This window comes from Peromyscus leucopus, chromosome 12 (assembly GCF_004664715.2).
Source record: "Peromyscus leucopus breed LL Stock chromosome 12, UCI_PerLeu_2.1, whole genome shotgun sequence".
Lineage (NCBI taxonomy): Eukaryota > Metazoa > Chordata > Mammalia > Rodentia > Cricetidae > Peromyscus > Peromyscus leucopus.
Window position 1 is genome coordinate 73,446,236 of NC_051073.1, and position 17,113 is coordinate 73,463,348.

At 44.8% G+C, this 17,113-nt stretch overlaps 2 protein-coding genes across 2 annotated transcripts in view; one reads left to right on the top strand and one right to left on the bottom strand.

Annotated features, from left to right (window-relative positions):
* Positions 1 to 10,520, bottom strand: part of Ehhadh (enoyl-CoA hydratase and 3-hydroxyacyl CoA dehydrogenase) — a 31,957-nt gene extending 21,437 nt beyond the window's left edge. Inside the window, exons 1-2 of the mRNA XM_028858771.2 lie at positions 10,431 to 10,520; positions 8,450 to 8,696 (exon numbers count right to left, since the gene is read on the bottom strand). Coding sequence (XP_028714604.1) covers positions 8,450 to 8,523 — 74 coding nt within the window. The 5' untranslated portion in view covers positions 8,524 to 8,696; positions 10,431 to 10,520. The remainder of the gene's footprint in view (positions 1 to 8,449; positions 8,697 to 10,430) is intronic.
* A 2,678-nt stretch (positions 10,521 to 13,198) lies between these two features.
* Positions 13,199 to 17,113, top strand: part of Map3k13 (mitogen-activated protein kinase kinase kinase 13) — a 183,750-nt gene continuing 179,835 nt past the window's right edge. Inside the window, exons 1-2 of the mRNA XM_028858767.2 lie at positions 13,199 to 13,284; positions 14,791 to 14,915. The gene's annotated coding sequence lies outside the window, so the exon portion shown is untranslated. The remainder of the gene's footprint in view (positions 13,285 to 14,790; positions 14,916 to 17,113) is intronic.

Genomic DNA, 17,113 nt, shown 5'->3' on the forward strand with positions numbered 1-17,113 from the left:
CCCCCCATGTTCCAGGCTGGCAGATAAAACCCTTCAGTGCTCTCACATACCCCGTACAAAACATCATTTCCAAACGACTTACAACAAACCACAAAATAGACACGCTGCATAGCTCATGGCACACGATTTATGGCATAATGACAAGATAGAAAGAAAAGGTGACATCCTCACTGGGGCTCAACTGCTTTCTATCTGTGGGTAAATGGCAGGTATGGAACCCAAGGCCAAACTATTCCCTTCTGCACATCCCTGTCCTGGGAGTCACTGAGGAGAGAGAGGGCTGGGACTTCACATCATCCCCTCATCTCTTATTCATGACTGTTCATTCTGAAAACAGAAAAAAAAAAAAGTATCTGCAAACGACAGAGCTTGAGCAGGGCCAGTTGAGGGGGACCATGGTCTGTCTCCCAGCCAGGAGAATGGACTCTGAGAAGACATGAGCTGTCGTCTGACTCACTAAACAAGCCCTTCCTTCCTCTAGAGCTATTAAAACAATGACAAGAACAAAAACCCAAACAGAAAACACCTAAAGTTTATCAAATCAAATGTGTTCAATTGTCAAAAAGAAAGAATATAAAACATGGCAAACATATGAGGTTAGGTTCTAATGTGAAGAAACTTTCTTTTCAGCTATGCATTTGTATATATGTGTTTGTAGTTGCTAGGTAAAATATAGGGTCTCCTCTCACGAGGGTGGAGGATTTAGAGATGTGAAAGGCGTTGATCTGGGGAAATGCGTAGGAATACCCTTCTTCTCCAGAGACTCTAGACTTTCATTGGAATAGAAAGAAGTTTGGCTAAGCCAGCAACTAAGGATTTATAATATTTTGGGGGGAGAGGGGAAAAAGAATTATTCAAATAAAAGCTCAGTAGGCAATTGCGGTGGCTCTCACCTTAAATCTCAGGACTTGGGAGACAGAAGGTAGTGGATCTGTAGACTTGAGGCCAGCCAGTGCTACATACTGAGACCTTGTCTTAATAAGGGGGGGGGGGGGTCGGTAAGCTAGAAAGATAATTTCCCACAAGAAAGAATAAAAGTATAAAACAAAGAAAAACTGGGAATATATTTCACTTGGTAAACAAGCTAAAATGTGGTAAGTCACGTTCCTTAATACAAGTGGTAAGAAAACATCTTAAAACATAAGAACAAAGTCCTTAGGGAATAAAGTTGAGGCTTTTCCCTTCGAGGGGTAATTATCTTTTACCTACATACTTTCTATCTTTTAACCTCTTGTTTTTAATTGGTTAATCAGAAATGAAATCTGATCATGAAAACAGATTCTGAGCCATTACACCACAGTTCATGCAGTCAATGTGGGCACCCTTCCAGACCCATTCTGGATTATGAAAATCCCTACATGTGGAGGTCTGTTACAGGAAAAGAGGGGATCAGCTGCATGAAACCTATGGCCACTGCCATCTCTAGACTACTCAGCATTGGAAGTGTCCTGGGGAAGGTGATTATGCATAAACAGAGAGAAAGCCTCTGGGTTTATTAGGGCCTCAGATACCTTGGGTATAGTTATTTTTTTTTTTAATCTGTGTTGGCTGAATGGCAGATGGGAGACTCAGGGATACAGAAGGCCACTGCATTTTCCTTTTGGGTAAAGAATGGCAGTCAGTGGTGGCTCACAATTGTAATCTGAGCACTTGAATGCTTGAGGCAGGAGGATTGTTGCAAGTTCAAGGCCAGCCTGCATTATAGAGTGCACTCTTTGTTTCAAAAATCCAAAGTAAACAACACCAGCAGCCCCTCACAACAATGAAAGGTCACCTCAGTTGGTGCCATGAAGAGGCTGACTTTCCTGTTCCAACCACATCTCTCTGTTCATGTATGTATCGGGTAACACTGAAAAACTTAAAAACCGGAAATAAAGAAAAAGGGTGAGCTGCTGTAGGAAAAACTTCGGTACTAGATATAGGAGCTGAGGCTGCCACAGCTTGAAGGAAATGACCATGGGGCAGGGGTGAGGAGTGGGGGCGGAGGGATTGGGGTTGTGGGAGACAAGGAGTCTTCGGGAAAAGACAGCTTTTCCTGGCCATATCAGGTGTTTCCCCTGTGAACATTTTTTTTTTTTTAAATTGAAATTGAAGTTCATCAAATCAAGTTTGAGGCTTAAGAACCAGTATTTTTTTTTCTCCAAACAGAAAAGAAAATCAGACAGTCCAAACTAATCTCTAAAGGTGGATTTGTTTCACAAAACTGGAATCAGTAGTGCATCAGTGTGTGTGTCTTCAGTTCTAAAGTAAAACATGAAGTTTTTAAACATGTGGATTTCAGGGGCAGGGCGGGCAGGCGGGCGGGCGGATGAAAGCCACTGTTCCCAGGGCCAGGCCTGGTAAGCAACCTGGTGCTAAATTTGCACGCCAACACCCAATGGAACTCAAGCAAACAGTCTGGCTATACTCAATGAAAGAATTAAACTATTTCTCTGGGTAATTCCCCAAACTAGTCCAGTAAGCATGTTTATGAGTTACCTTTCCCCTGTTACTTTTTACCCTTGGACCTGGAGAAAAAAAAAAAAACCAACCCTGGCTTTTGACTGGTTAATTAGCAATCGGATCATGACACAGCTTGAGAACTGTTACATAATATTCACAAGTCCACAAAGCATAAGCATTTCCCTCTGCATCTGTGGGAAACAGGTTCCTGGTGACCCTCTCCCCCACGGAACCTAAATCCTCAGATAGTGAAGTCCCTCATAGAAAATGAGATAGTGTTCATATGTACACACACATCATCTCTAGACTACTTACAACAGCCCATAATCTGGAAACGCTATGTAAATATTTGTTGAGCTACATTACTCAAAGAATAATGACAAGGGAAAATAATCTGTGTTCATTTGGGAAACTTCCATGGTGGATGTGACTACATTTTCCCACCCAGGGTTGGCTGAATGGCAGATGTGGAATTAAAAGGGCTGGGGCTTTTTCCTTCCAGGTAAAGTGTGATCCCCCAACTGGGCCCAAACAACCTCAGTGAGTACCACTCCAGGGTGAGATTCTTCCCACTTTACCTAGCGTCTCCACTTTTTATTTATGTTCTTGGTAATTTGGGGGAAAGTTCATAAAGAGGAAAACCTGGAAAAGGAAACCGGCTTTGTTTGGTTTTCCCTAGGTGAAGGGGAGAAAAGTAACTGGGGAAAAGGTAACTTTTAGACATGGGGTCAAGCCTCTCCTGTGTTCCCGGAGGAACTCTGCAGCTTTAAAGATTCAGGCGGCAGCTCCGCAGCTTTGCAGCCCTGTTAAGACCCCAGCAGCTAGAACAAGTGTGTCTTCAGAACCACACACTGTCAGGAGGAGAGGACAGAGAGAGGAGAGGAGCGCCCACTGGGTGGGGACAGAGTGAGGGAACATTTCCCCAGTGCCCACTGGTGTTTCAGCTTCTTTGACCACAGCTGGCTCTTCATTTTCAACAGTTAAAAAAAAAAAAAAACAAAAAACCAGCCAGGCGTGGAGGGGCTGGCCTTTAATCCCAGCACTTAGGAGGTTGATCTCTGTGAGTTTGAGGCCAGCCTGGTCTACAAAGAGAGTTCCAGGACAGCCAGGGCTACACAGAGAAACTCTGTCTCGAAAAACCAAAAAATTAGATTAAAAACAAAAAATACTTATCAAGTTAAGCCTCATCTCAACACTATCAGCATTTTTTCAAAAACAGAAACACAATAACACATGCCCAAGTAGCCTGTAGGGGAAAGTTTGGCTTCAAAACACCAAGTTTTCAGTTATGATTGTGTGTCTTCAGTTCCAACGTAAAACATGAAGTTTCTTACTATATGAATTACGGAAGAAAAGAGGCCAAGATGGCTGTTTCAGAAGCAGGGCTAGAAATCCTCTATACTGTGCACTTAGAAACAGGGCTGCGCCGGGCGTTGGTGGCACACGCCTTTAATCCCAGCACTCGGGAGGCAGAGCCAGGTGGATCTCTGTGAGTTCAAGGCCAGCCTGGTCTACAGAGTGAGTTCCAGGAAAGGCTCAAAGCTACACAGAGAAACCCTGTCTCGAAAAACAAAAAAAAAAAAGAAAGAAAGAAAGAAAGAAAGAAAGAAAGAAAGAAAGAAAGAAAGAAAGAAAGAAAGAAAGAAAGAAAGAAAGAAAGAAACAGGGCTGTGAAGAGAAGCAAATGTGGCTGGCTAATCTAGCAATGAAGGAGTTAAACTACTTCTTTCAAAAAATCAGTCATTCCAATCAGCATGTCTCACTTATCGAGGAAAAGGTAACTTCATACAAAACAAACAAACAAACAAACAAAAAAACAGAAATAGAAAAGGGTTAAGGAGGGAGGAAGAAAGGAAAGAAAAATGTTTGTTTGTTGTTAAGTCAGTTATCTGTACACTTAGTGAATTAGCTGTCAAGGGGAAGGTCCTCAAAGAACCAGCTTCTAGACAGAGCATTTGACCTCAGGGAATACTGGGGATGCTTGCCCTTGTGTACAATAGTTACCTTTCCCCTAGTTACTTTCCACTCTTTAACCTAGAGGAAATCAAAACTTCTGGCTTTCGACTGGTTAATTGGAAACCCAATCTGATAATGAAACAGATTAAAAAGCATTACATTACATTTACAAGTCCAAAAATTACATGTAATTGCTCCTTGGTATATGTGGGAAATTGGTCCTAAGACTTTTTTTTTTTTGTTTTTTTGTTTTTTGTTTTTCGAGACAGGGTTTCTCCTGTGTAGCTTTGCTCCTTTCCTGGAACTCACTTGGTAGCCCAGGCTGGCCTTGAACTCACAGAGATCCGCCTGGCTCTGCCTCCCGAGTGCTGGGATTAAAGGTGTGCGCCACCAACGCCCGGCGGTCCTAAGACTTTTTATCCCTCCCAGAATTCCAAATTCCTCATATGCTCAAGTCCCTAATGCAAAAGCCTTTTTTCTGCATATAAATTATAATTCTAAACTATTTATAATATCCCATAATGTGGAAATTTTTGTTAATAGTTTTTATACAAGAAGAAAAAAGATGTGTGTGCAGCAGAGATCTAAGCATCCTGGATAAGAGGACACTTTCCATCCATGGTTGGCTGATATGACTAAGGGCTGGCTCCTTTTAAGAGATTCTCACATTGAGCCAGAATCATCCCAGTCAGTGCTGGGAGAAGACAGGGACTTCTCCCATTCCAACCCAACTTTCCTCTTTTATCTGTGTTCTTGCAGACCCTTGAAAAAACTCAGAAATAGGATGATGATAGCATTCACCGGCTGAGAAAAAGGCTCAGTAGTCAAAGTACTTGCCACAAGAGCAGCAAGCATGATGTCTGGAGACTAGAACCTATGTAAATGCTGGGTGGGTGTGGTGACCAGGAGACAGGATCCTAGGAGCAAGCTAGCTAACCAGACTAGCCCTGCTGGTGAGCTCTAAGTTCAGTGGAGGGACTGGGCCTTGATGAAGGAGTGGGGAGCCACCAGGGGAGACTTGAAGTCAGCCACTGGCTTCCATACTCATATATGAACACAGAGATAACGTTTTGTGCATGCCGCCTTAACCTGAAGAGCTTCTTCGACCTCAGCACGATTTCCCTACTGAAATTTTTGCTGTTGTTACTTAAACCAAAGCTTATTAAATCCAACTTGTGATCCACAACCAGTTTATTTTCCAAATGAAGACACAGAAGTAAAACTAGAATTTTCCAAAATCTATAACATGTAAAGACAGAATAGGTTTCAGAAAATTCTTTCAGTTCTACATTGTGCAGGCATGTATGCATCTTCAAGTTTTATGCACTTAATTTAATTTTTTTTTTAAACTAGGTAGATTATAGTAATAGAAAATGTTGAAAACCATCGTTCTGTAAGACAGGTTAAGCTAATCAGCCATGTTCTATACTTAAGAAGAAGCTGTGACTTCCAAGAATGGAGGAATACGTGGCTGCCTCCATCAGCAACGAAGGATTTTAACTGGTTGGAGACAAAGAGAATTAGACAAGCCATCGTACCTCAGTCATGTAGAAAGAGATGATAGCTTCCTGCATAAAATCAGAAAAAAGGAAGGCAGGGAGGGAGGCCAAAAAAAAAAAAAAAAAAAAAAAAAAAAAACTAAGGTAAAAAAGCAAGGAAGCTGTTAATGTTGGTGAGCAATCACAAGTCTGAAGCAGATGCTGAGAAAGGGGGCTGCTGTCGGGGACTGAGCAAAGGCTGCTCAGAGATGCCAGGAGGGCGGCGACGGTGAAGTCACTTACAATCCCCATTTCAGTTAGAGACTTACATTTCTCCGGGCTGGGGAGGAACTGAGCAGGTTAAAGGCTAGAAACATATCAAATAGTACCAGAAGGATTGTGGACATGAGACTGAGACATTTCCCCTCTCCTCTTGATGGACACAGTGCCTTAATATGAGCAGAAAGCTCAGCAGAATCTGTCTATCTGGTAATCCTATCAGAATCCGAACACCCCAAATGGACAGGGAATCATATGGCTTATTTTTCTTTGTAAAAACACGTGCGGAGCCCACTTCCTGGTTCTGGGCTGAGATCAAGAGTGAAGTAAGTTGACATGATCAGTATTTTGCTTCCACCCCCCCCCTCAATGGCCAGTGAGTGGATATTTTTGTGTGTGGTTTTTATTTCTGCATGCTATATTGTATTATTATATCAATATATACTGCATATGTATTAGTGCCATCTTTCACATTAAAATAAATATGGTAATATATTATGCCAGTTATGGTAGCACACACCTTTAATCCTAATACTTGGTAGGCAGAGGCTGGTGGATCTCTGTGAGTTCGAGGCCAGTCTAGTTCACATAGCTAGTTCCAGGTCAGCCAGGACTACACAGTAAGACTGTGTCTCCAACATTACAATATTATAATAAGGATTAAAAATTTGACCTCTGTGGGCACCTGGCATGCATGTGGTGCACAGACATACATTCAGGTAAAATACCCATACACATAAAATAAAATAAAAATAATTAAAAAATTTAAAAATAAAATCTAATGGCAGTGTGGTTTAAAGTCTCAGTTAAAATTAACATGTCTCCTCTTTCCTGTATTTTTTTTTTTTTTTTGAGACAGGGTCTGAATAGATCAACGCTTCCTCCTGCCTCAGGCTCCTGAACGCTGTCATTCCAGGTGTGTGCCAATCTGGCATCTGTTTGTTTTGCTCCAGCAGCTTGTGATGGGGATTCTCACCAAATAGCCTGTTTTCACGTGATTTACTCTGCTGTTATACAGCGACTTCCTTGGGGTTGAAGCGTTCCTCCTGGAAGGAGGAAAAGGCTAAGATTCAGGAAACTAAAGAAACTGACAAGGCGCTGGAAGCTGAACAAATTTACCGATGTTTAAGATGCTCAGGAAGCTCAGAGAGTTGCAAGATTCACCACCACCACCCCTTCCAGGTTACAGGAGCAGAAGCGGCTGTGAGGGGGTGTGGTGGTCTCCCGGGATGAGGTTTTCACGAGCCGTATGCTGGGGTGGGCTGCCGAGTGGTTCAGTCGCTTTGGAAGCACCTGTATTCTCGTAACGAACCCCAATAAGCTCACTAATCTACCAAACTGGACTTGAGTGGAATGATTTATTTGGTCCGTCCCAGACGCCCTCTCTGCTCACACCTGCTGCACAGGAGCATTCTCAGTTTGGACCTGTTTACCAAAGATCCTCAAAGCTGGGCTTGTGGACGGAGGGAGGGGGCCAGCAGGTCACTGAATACCCAGCCACCCCTCTCTGCTCTATTTGCACCCTTGGGTCTCTAGGAAGAACTACGGGATATAGATAGGGACGGATTATGGAAGGGGACTCCTACATAACCAAGCGGCACTCATCCTCTTTGCTGGGGAAGGCTGCTTCCAGGGTGGCTGCTCTGGGGTCACCTATGCTTCTCCTCCTAGCTCCCCTAACTGTTCTGAAAGTTAGCCTAATAAACTCATTGGTCCCCCTCCGAGTGAACTTGGCCGGAACTGCACCTAGGGTTGTCCTTTGGGCCGCAAGTCTTTCCTAGGGAAGGGATTTTAGCAACATCTCAGTGAAATGTTACACAGTATCGGACGTGATCCGGCCCACCACTTCCAGTCTGCATACCGGAGACGTCTCCTGAGGCTAACATAGAATTATACTCTGTTCACCAGTGACATGGAATTAACAAGGTAAATGAACGTCATCATATTCCAAAAAGACAACAGATCTCACTTTTAAAAGTAATGTATTAAGTGCATTGTACAGGAGGGCATCGCAGGTGAAGTAAACAAAACTTCAGCTTTTCAGAAAATGCTATTCAGTAGACCCGCTCTGATGGGGAGCGTTGACATGCTTGGGGACCCTACTCTGTTTTTCTACTATAGCTTTGGGCTTCACACAGAAAGCCTGGGGCTGCAAGCCGGCAGGAGGGTTGCAGGAAGCCACACCTCTGTCCTAGGCTCCTGGCCTGCCAGAACCAGAACGTTGCGCGCTGTGAGGTTAGCAGGGGACAGGAGACCCACCCAGACCCGCCACACCCCTGGCCCGGCGCGGTTACCTGATTGCGTTGACCGGAGGGTTGCGGAGGCGGATCAGCGCCAGGGACTGAGGCAGCCTCAGATACTCAGCCATTTTCTCAGGGTATCCTGCACCTCTGACGTCTGGAGCAGCCCGGGCTCCTTTTCTGGGCCGCCCCGAGAGGCGTGGTACCCGCTGGACCAATGGGAGCCGCCGCCGCCGCCTCCTCCTGCCCTCGGCACCACCTGCTGGGCAAGGTTGGCTGAGCTCCAGGGAGGGTGATCCTCCTGGGCGGGCAGAGGAAATGGCCAAAGGTAAGCTGCGGGGGTTTCACCACCGAAGTCAACAACAGGTTCCCCAAACAGCCATCTGCCCGGGCACGAAGTCCTGAGTGTCCTGTCTGCTCATCCCTCTCTGGTTCTGTCCCGTTGAAGGGCTGGGATTTCTCATAGTTCGTCCATGGACTGCGTACCTATTATGGGCTGGACATAGGCTGGATAGTAACAATAAACCATGCCTTGTCTCTTCCCTCTCAAAGCTCAGCCTGGACAGGGTCCTCCCAAATGTTCGTGTTTCTCATGGTTGCCAAAGCCCACCAAGTAGCCAGAACACTGTGCAGGTTGACAAGAAAACAAAACAAAACAAAAACACACGTGTACATCTTCACTGATGTCTCCCAAGTTTTAACAACGACTAAATATTATTTTAAGACTTTTTTTTTTTTTTTTTTTTTTTTTTTTTTTTTTTTTACTTCTTGAAATTAAGAAAGGGTCTAGCTAGTAGAAAATGTTTAGTGCCCTGGAAGTTCCAGGAACAAGCAGGGGTCAGAGTCATCCCAGTAATTGTAGCCCACAAGTCAAGGACAGCCAGCCAATCACCCAAGGCACACCTTCAGGTGCCAGTGATGACAACAGCCTCATGGGAGCAAGTGACAAGCAACAGGAATCTCTATCTGCTGCCTCTAAAGCCATGCCTAATCTGTAGACTCTAACTAGTCCCCAAGTCTCCTAGAGTGTTCTGTTGGCAGAAGTCTGGCCAGCCCAGGTCTCTTTGCCTATAAGAAGCAGTAGCTTCAGTTTTGTTTCCCTTCAGATACTGGTATCTAGGAGAAAACACCGCCGCAGTATCCTAGGAATTTGAACAGGTAGAGTTCAAGGTTTAATAGCACTGAGTGGTCCTATTACACCCCACCCGCTTGGAGCAGGGGGAGATAACAAGCACATTTGGAGCCAGCTTGAGGTACTTTGTCCTCTCCATCTTAGAGGAGTCAGTCACCGGCCAGGGCGCCTCTGCATTTTTATTTTAGTTGAGCACAGAACTTTCTGCTGTGCCTCTCACAGTGGAGTGTTGGTGCAAGGGTCTATGTAAATCTAATAAGCTGCTTGGCTGTTTGGAGTTGGCTCCTCAACAGGGTCAGGACCAGCACGAGGCAAGTGAGGCATTTAGAGGATGAAGGTCAAAGGGCAGTTACTATCAGGTTCACCCAGTGCTGACGCTGCTGGTTCCTCAACAACAGCCACTGTCCTATCAATTAGTCGTTCTATAATGTTACACGCTGTGAGCCTAAGGATACAGCTAGATGGTAGCATGTTGATCTTTTTTGCCTGGCGGTACAGATTGTCTATATGCACGGGTTCCATATTGGCTGAGTCTGAGGATGTGTAATTTGCCGATTAAATAGGTTCTACATGTTGCTGTTCATAGACTGCTTGACTATTTGATAGTCTTTTGATCATTGGAATGAACTGCCATATCCTTCATATTTTACTCACTTTGTTTTATGAGGTGCTCTGCTACTTCATAGGCTATCATTCCTCTTGGGTAAGCACTGCACACCATCTGCATGCCTCCCCTTTGCTTAAGAACATTATTTCACTGTAGCGACTGCACTGCCTTGACTCCCCAGTTTTCGAAGGCTTCTCAGGTTCATTAATGCTTCGGAGAAATTGTTGTAAGCACTGGAACTGCTCCAATGCCCAGAGGGTAAATGGTGAACCTTATGGAAAATACTGAATTTTTACCTGCTGGCCCATGCAGGTCTCTGTCTATGGGAAGAACAGGGGTGGCTCTTTCTTCCCATCTTGAGATCTCTGTCTACTGGAAAGCTCCATCTGCCAGGCAAAGAATACAACTCAGCCTTACTGAAAAGAAGGAAAATACTCATGGGTCACTAATGATCCTTCTCATCTTAACTCTGCATTATGTAAGTTTTCAAGTGTGCATCAAAAATAAGAACACAGTAAAACAGTATCAGCATGTGACCGCTGACCATTGTTACCCTCCTGAGTGTGTTTTATAGTAATTTCACTCACAAGACTATGGTGTTTTGACATGGACTTTGCTGAACACAAAATAATCCTGGTCAATACTCAGGATGCTGAGGCTGGAGGATCATCAAGGGTTTGAGGCCACCCTCAAACCTCAGGTCATATAGAGGAGGTTGTAAAACAAGCAAATGAAGGTGACATCATGGCTTTTCCTCCATTCTCCTCCCCACTCCAGCCTATTGTCTCTTTCCAAACTATACCTGCCACCATATTTTTTTAAAGAGTTTTTTTTTGTTGTTGTTGGTTTTTTTTTGGTTTTTCGAGACAGGGTTTCTCTGTGTAGCTTTGTGCCTTTCCTGGAGCTCACTTGGTAGCCCAGGCTGGCCTTGAACTCACAGAGATCTGCCTGGCTCTGCCTCCCGAGTGCTGGGATTAAAGGCGTGTGCCACCACCGCCCGGCTTGTTGTTGTTGTTGTTGTTGTTTTTCAAGACAGGGTTTCTCTGTGTAGTTTTGGTGATCTTGCTCTGTAGACCAGACTGGCCTTGAACTCAGAGATAAGCCTGGCCCTGCCTCCCAAGTGCTGGGATTAAAGGTGTGTGCCATGCCGCCCAGCTAAAGAGGTATTTTAATAGGTAAAAGGTAAGGGCACTAGAGGTGAACAGAAGAGCTCAGAACTATCCCTGGAATTTATTTACTTTTTACTCATTCAGCAAATGTTTAAGACCTATCAGCTCCCAAAGTCTCAGGGCACTCAAATGTCATCATTGTAGGTAATAGTTTAGTAGGTCAAAGGAGAGCTGGGATGGGGGAGGGGCCAGAGAGAAACAAAGACAGATTGACTTTACCTCCTGTCATCTAGTGGTCACCGTGGTAAATTTACTTATCTTCCCCATAACTTAGAGTATCATAGTGTTTGTTCAGGAAAGATTTAAAAAAAATAACCCAGGGCCTAGAGAGGTGATGTGATTTATTTAAGGTCATATGGCTGTTAACATGGATTCATTCTGAGCAACTGGATAACACAACTGTGTGGGCTAGCAACCCTGAGATCTCCAGGGTACACCAGGAGCTTGGCAATCCATGAGAGTTGGTCCTATAGCTCAAATCCAAAGGTGGATAGACACCTGGAGGCAGAATTCCCACTTCCTCAGGACACCTACCTCAACCTTTTTCCTCTGAAGGCCTCCATCACTTGGATAAGGCCCATCCATGCCACTCATGTAATGGAGTATCATATGTTTTATTCAAAACCAGCTAATTGGGGCTAGAAAGGTGGCTCATCAGTTAAGAGCACTGACTGCTCTTCCAGACAACCAGGGTTTGATTCCCAGCACCCACATGGAAGCTCTTAACTGTCTGTGAGGGGTTCTTGGTTATTTGGAACACTGACCCATCACCCACATTTCAAAACTACTAATAGTGTTATGAAAGACTAGCTTTGTCGTCTTTCTAAAGTAGAAATTGAGACGTTTCTTTGAATTACAAAAGAGTAAATGAAACCGTGCAGTACATTCAGAGTCTGCTTGCCTTCTAGAACTGTGTCGGTCTGCAATTTGTTCCTATTCAGCCAGTTAAAAAAGAAGACAGAGCAGCCGGGCGGTGGTGGCGCACGCCTTTAATCCCAGCACTCGGGAGGCAGAGCCAGGCAGATCTTTGTGAGTTCAAGGCCAGTCTGGGCTACCAAGTGAGTTCTAGGAAAGGCGCAAAGCTACACAGAGAAACCCTGTCTCGAAAAACAAAAAACAAACAACAACAAAAAAAAGACAGAGCTCTCCTCACTTCTGGGTCAATTATGAGGTTTGCCTACACACACACACACACACACACACACACAACCTCGTTATTGATGAGTATGTCCACTCTTTCAGGGCACAGCCCGAGTTTCTCCCTCGCACTTAGCACGGTAATTCAGCAGTTGTTTTCAATTAGGCTTCAAGTTGGTTCCAATTTTTATAAGTTACATCCAGTTCCAAAGGGGAAGGTGGCCAGTATCATCAGCTAACCCCTGAACAAAAAGTATTCACACGTGTGCCAGTGCGGAACAGGAGAGTTTATCATTAGGAAAAAAGTAACAGTTTAATGTTCCTTGCAGTATGCTGGAACTTTCTATGCGTCATCTCAAGTAACACCAGCCCCAGGTTGTGGGTACTCATGTTTTTCACAGTTGGGTCAGGCTCATGGAGGTAAAGTAACTTGCCCATGTAACACCAACACCCTCAGAAGTGATCCGGGCAGCATTGCAGCCAGCGAGCGCAGTCTCCGAGGCCGACACCCAGCCGGGGCATCTGAAAGCCTCAAAGGTGCTGGGATTTCGTCCAGACGCCCGCTAATGTGGATCGGAGCGGTGGGTTTAAGCACGGAAGAGCATCTGTAAAAAAAAAAAAAAAGAGGGCCCGGGTCACGCAGCCCAGGACCCGCAAGCTAACACCTAACCTCGGGGACCCGCGGCGGAGCAGAGGGGCTCGGAAGTGACGTCGCACGCGGAAGTTGTGGCGACGGAGGCGGCGCCTGCGCGCTGGGGCGGGTGTCCGGCGCTGTCGGAGGAAGGCTGTGCGAGCGAGGCTTGCGGGCGAGCGGACTCGGCATCGGGCCGAGAACCTTGAGGAAGTAAGTCTTCTAGGAACCTGGCGGCGCTCGCGGGTGCTGGCGACGCGGCGTCTGGGGCGGCCGCCGCGCTCCGTTAGGCTCGCTGCCCACTTGCTCAGTCAGCCCGTGATGCCGTAGGGGACAGCGACCCGGGTCTTCTGGAGGCCGGTGCCTGGCGGGTGGTAGACGCCGCGGGCAGGGAAGGAAGGGCTGGTGACATCCCGGGTGTCAGCATCCAGCCTCCGAATGCACCGCGACTTGCTTGCCCACTCCCGGCCCTGTGATGCGGGTGCAGAAGAAAGTCAGGACGCCTTTGTTTTTTTAAAGTTAGTGAAATTTACAAACGGGCACTAGTCTCTTGGTGGAAAGGGTAAGGCGCTTATCTGGCTTCCTGCGGCAACCTTTACTTTTCTGGGAAAGAACTTCCTGGGGTGCGATCCCAGGGAGGTTATTAATAATATGAATAATAAATAAGCCGCTGTAGTCGCACGGTGCTGGTAGCTGGTGTTATAAATTCTTTCTTTTCAGCGGTGTAAGCTTTCTTTTTCTTAAAGACTTCTTATGTTAGCAACCAACATTTGAAAGATTCTTGAAGGAGGCTGTATGTGAAGCGGTGGCTGGGCACATGGGCTAGATGGCTGGAACTGTCCCTGATGTTACTGGGGGGCAATGGAGAGAGTTCAGGAAGGAGTGTGACACACAGGAAACAGATCACAGCTTCGTGATGGGAATGAGAAATACACCTGCTGTGTGTAGACATAAAGGAGCGATTGTAGCAGTCCCCCCCCGCGCCCCCCCCAAAAAAAACCCGCGAAGATTAAAGTGTTTCCTTTGTTAAAAACACTACTAGGTGTAATGAAGAGTGAGCATGCACCCCACAAAAAACAAGTACTGTAACCACCTTGTTTGGGCTATCAAATGGAATACAGCACAGATGACACATAGTGCTGTGTAATCAGATCTCGGCAAGAGTCGCCACCTACGTGCAGTCCCAGTGAGGTGACTGTGCATGGGCTATCTGAAAGGCCGGTCTTGAGAGGTCCCGAATTTCATCATTAGATTGGATAGAATGGAGTAGGAGACCAGGAACTTACGTTGCATGGTTGTGTTTTACAGAAGAAACTAGTAAGCACCTTTAGATTTTAAACCTAAGCTTTTCTTCAAGTCAGTTGAAAACTCCAAAAGTAAACATGCAAATACCTTTTTGTAGTTAAGTTTATGTTTTTCTACATTTATACCTTCTTTTCCCTATTCCTGGACAGTACTGGCATTCCACTCACCCCATTTTATATGCTGTTTCTGTGCCACTCTTAAATATGGTAAAAAAAAAAAAAAAAGACATTTAAAATTTGAGATCTTCTAGGGCAGTATTACTGTTTTCATATAGTCTTGGCCACTTCAACCATGTTCAGAGTCATATCTGCTAAACTGCATATCTAAGTGTTCATATGGCGTAGCTGCTATCCATAATGAATTGGATTCAAGTGGTAACCTAGATATGTGCATTGACATTTTTGAGGTTTTCAGTTTCGCAGAACCCTGCTACCTATGGACTCTGAATGGACTTCATATAAGGAAACCCCTGACGCATTAACGGACAAAACATGAGTCAATTTGTGTCGTGGCATTCAAATCCTAACACTTTGGGAGAGGTGAGTTGTTGGCTGTGTCTTATATTAGATGGCATATTAGAGTAGCCCTGATTGAGCCAAAGAAACTTCAAGAAGGCAGGAAAACTTAGGCCTAAATCTCTGTTTTTAAAACCAGGATCTTTCAAAGAGAGACATACTTTGTTTGTATGACACAGTGTGACCATTTCCCTGTCGAGGAGGTCAGGAATGAAAGAGAGGAAACCAGGTGTACTGTGGAATCTTCCTTTTTGGGAGATTCTCTTCCTTGTGCGGTTGCTATGTTAAAATAAGGGCTCAAATACTCATCTCAATCATGTGGTATCCAAGCTTGTCTATGAAATCGTGCATGTCTCAAATCTATTGAGTGCCTTAGGCTTATGCAAGAGAAACCATCTCTTTTTCTCTTATCTTGCCTTTTTCAGCCTTATTTGTGTGATTTCTTTTCCTTTTTCTCCCCTTCCCATTTTTTTTTAATTCTCTCAGTCTTCTATCGTTCTGTCCCAGAGGATATGTTAGGTTTCCTTTTCTTCTTCTCTTTTCTCTCTTGCTCCCTCCTCCTTTCCTTCCTCTCTCCATCGTTACTCTGCTCCTAACTCGGTGATAATGTTTAGCATCTTCTAATCACTAAGCACTTAATTTATAGGTATTTTCTTGTCTCTTCTGTAGATATACTGGTTTCTTGTTTGCACTTGCTTGCTTCTGTTAACAGGTGCTACTTGTAATAATTCATCTTGTACACAGAATTGTGTTTACACACAAATATCTGCATATAATGATATATCACAATATTGTGGGAAATAGAAAATAATGACAATTAGAAATAGGCATCCTACAATGGAGGTTTGGTTAAACAAGTGCCTTCGCACATGTAACACTTTGCAGTTAATGTAATTAAATGATGAAGTGGAGCCAGAGATACATGTGTGGAAGAATCTGTCAAGGTCCACTGTTAACTGAGAAAAGCACTTGAGAATTGTGTGTGCAGCATGCTTTTATTTGTGGTTTAAGCAGCATATGTCTGCATATATACACATACACATACACATGCACACTCACACACACACGATTATGTATAAGGTTTCTTCAAACCTAAGCCAAGAGCCCGGACTAAATGTGTAAAGTAGGAAGAAGGGTTAGGTGTTCCCTTTGTGCTTTCTTTGTACTTGGATTTTCCCCCCTGGTGGGCATGTATTTTTCAGAGCACTGTGAAGCACAGCAGATCCTACACACAGGAGCCCATCCTTACCCGTGAAGACCGTCTTTACTGCAGCACTGTTAGGACTGCTCCACTTCTTTTTCAGAGCTGCAGGGAGGGTGTGGTGACATCGTGTGGGTTTTAAACGTTCACATCAGATTGTTGCTATTAACACGAATTCATGCTGCTGAATTCAATACTCATGAACGGTGCATGGCACGTCTCTGACTTGCCCAAGTGAAATGGCTGCTCTTACCTTGGCTTGCAGGGTGGGTTTCTGTTCCTTTGCCTGGGTTCTTTGAGGGGCTCAGTGTCACTGGATGGGGTGGGGTTTGTTTCTTTTTTTGGGGGGGGTTGTTTCATTTGGGTGCTCTGCACCCCTGTGGTACTAAGGACCAAACCCATGCCCCTGCCCTGCTTGGGCTTGTCCTCTACCCGGCCCTGGGACTCTGTGCTCTTTAAGCAAATCTTACAGTTACTGTCTCGCTTGGCTTTTTCTTAAATTTTAAAAATTCATTTTATGTTTATAGGTGTTTTATCTGTGTGCCACATGTGTGCCTGGTGCCTGTGGAGGCCAGCAGAGGGGTCAGATCCCCTGGGACTAGAGTTACAGACATTGCAAGCCACCATGTGGGTGCTGGGAATTGAACCTGGGTCCTTGAGAAGAGCAGCCAGTGCTCCTAACCCCTGAGCCACTTCCCCAGATGCTCCACTTTCTCCATGATGTTTAGAACTGCTTCAAGACATTTTAGAGAATGACTTGTTCTCTCTCAGTAAAACCTGTAAGCTGGAAAGAAAATTCAGAGAACCGTGTGTGGGTGGTCTTACTCTGTGTACTTTGAACTGGCTAATTTACCTTGGATTCAGCAAGTATGTCTGGTGACTTTTATTTCTTCAGATTCTTTGCTTTTTAAACTTTTATCGTGGGACATTTAGAATAATAGCATTCAGTGCATTACAATAGGACTGGGGGAATTTTCCAAGAATGTAAAAGTGTAGTCTTTATTTTATTAATGAAACAGTT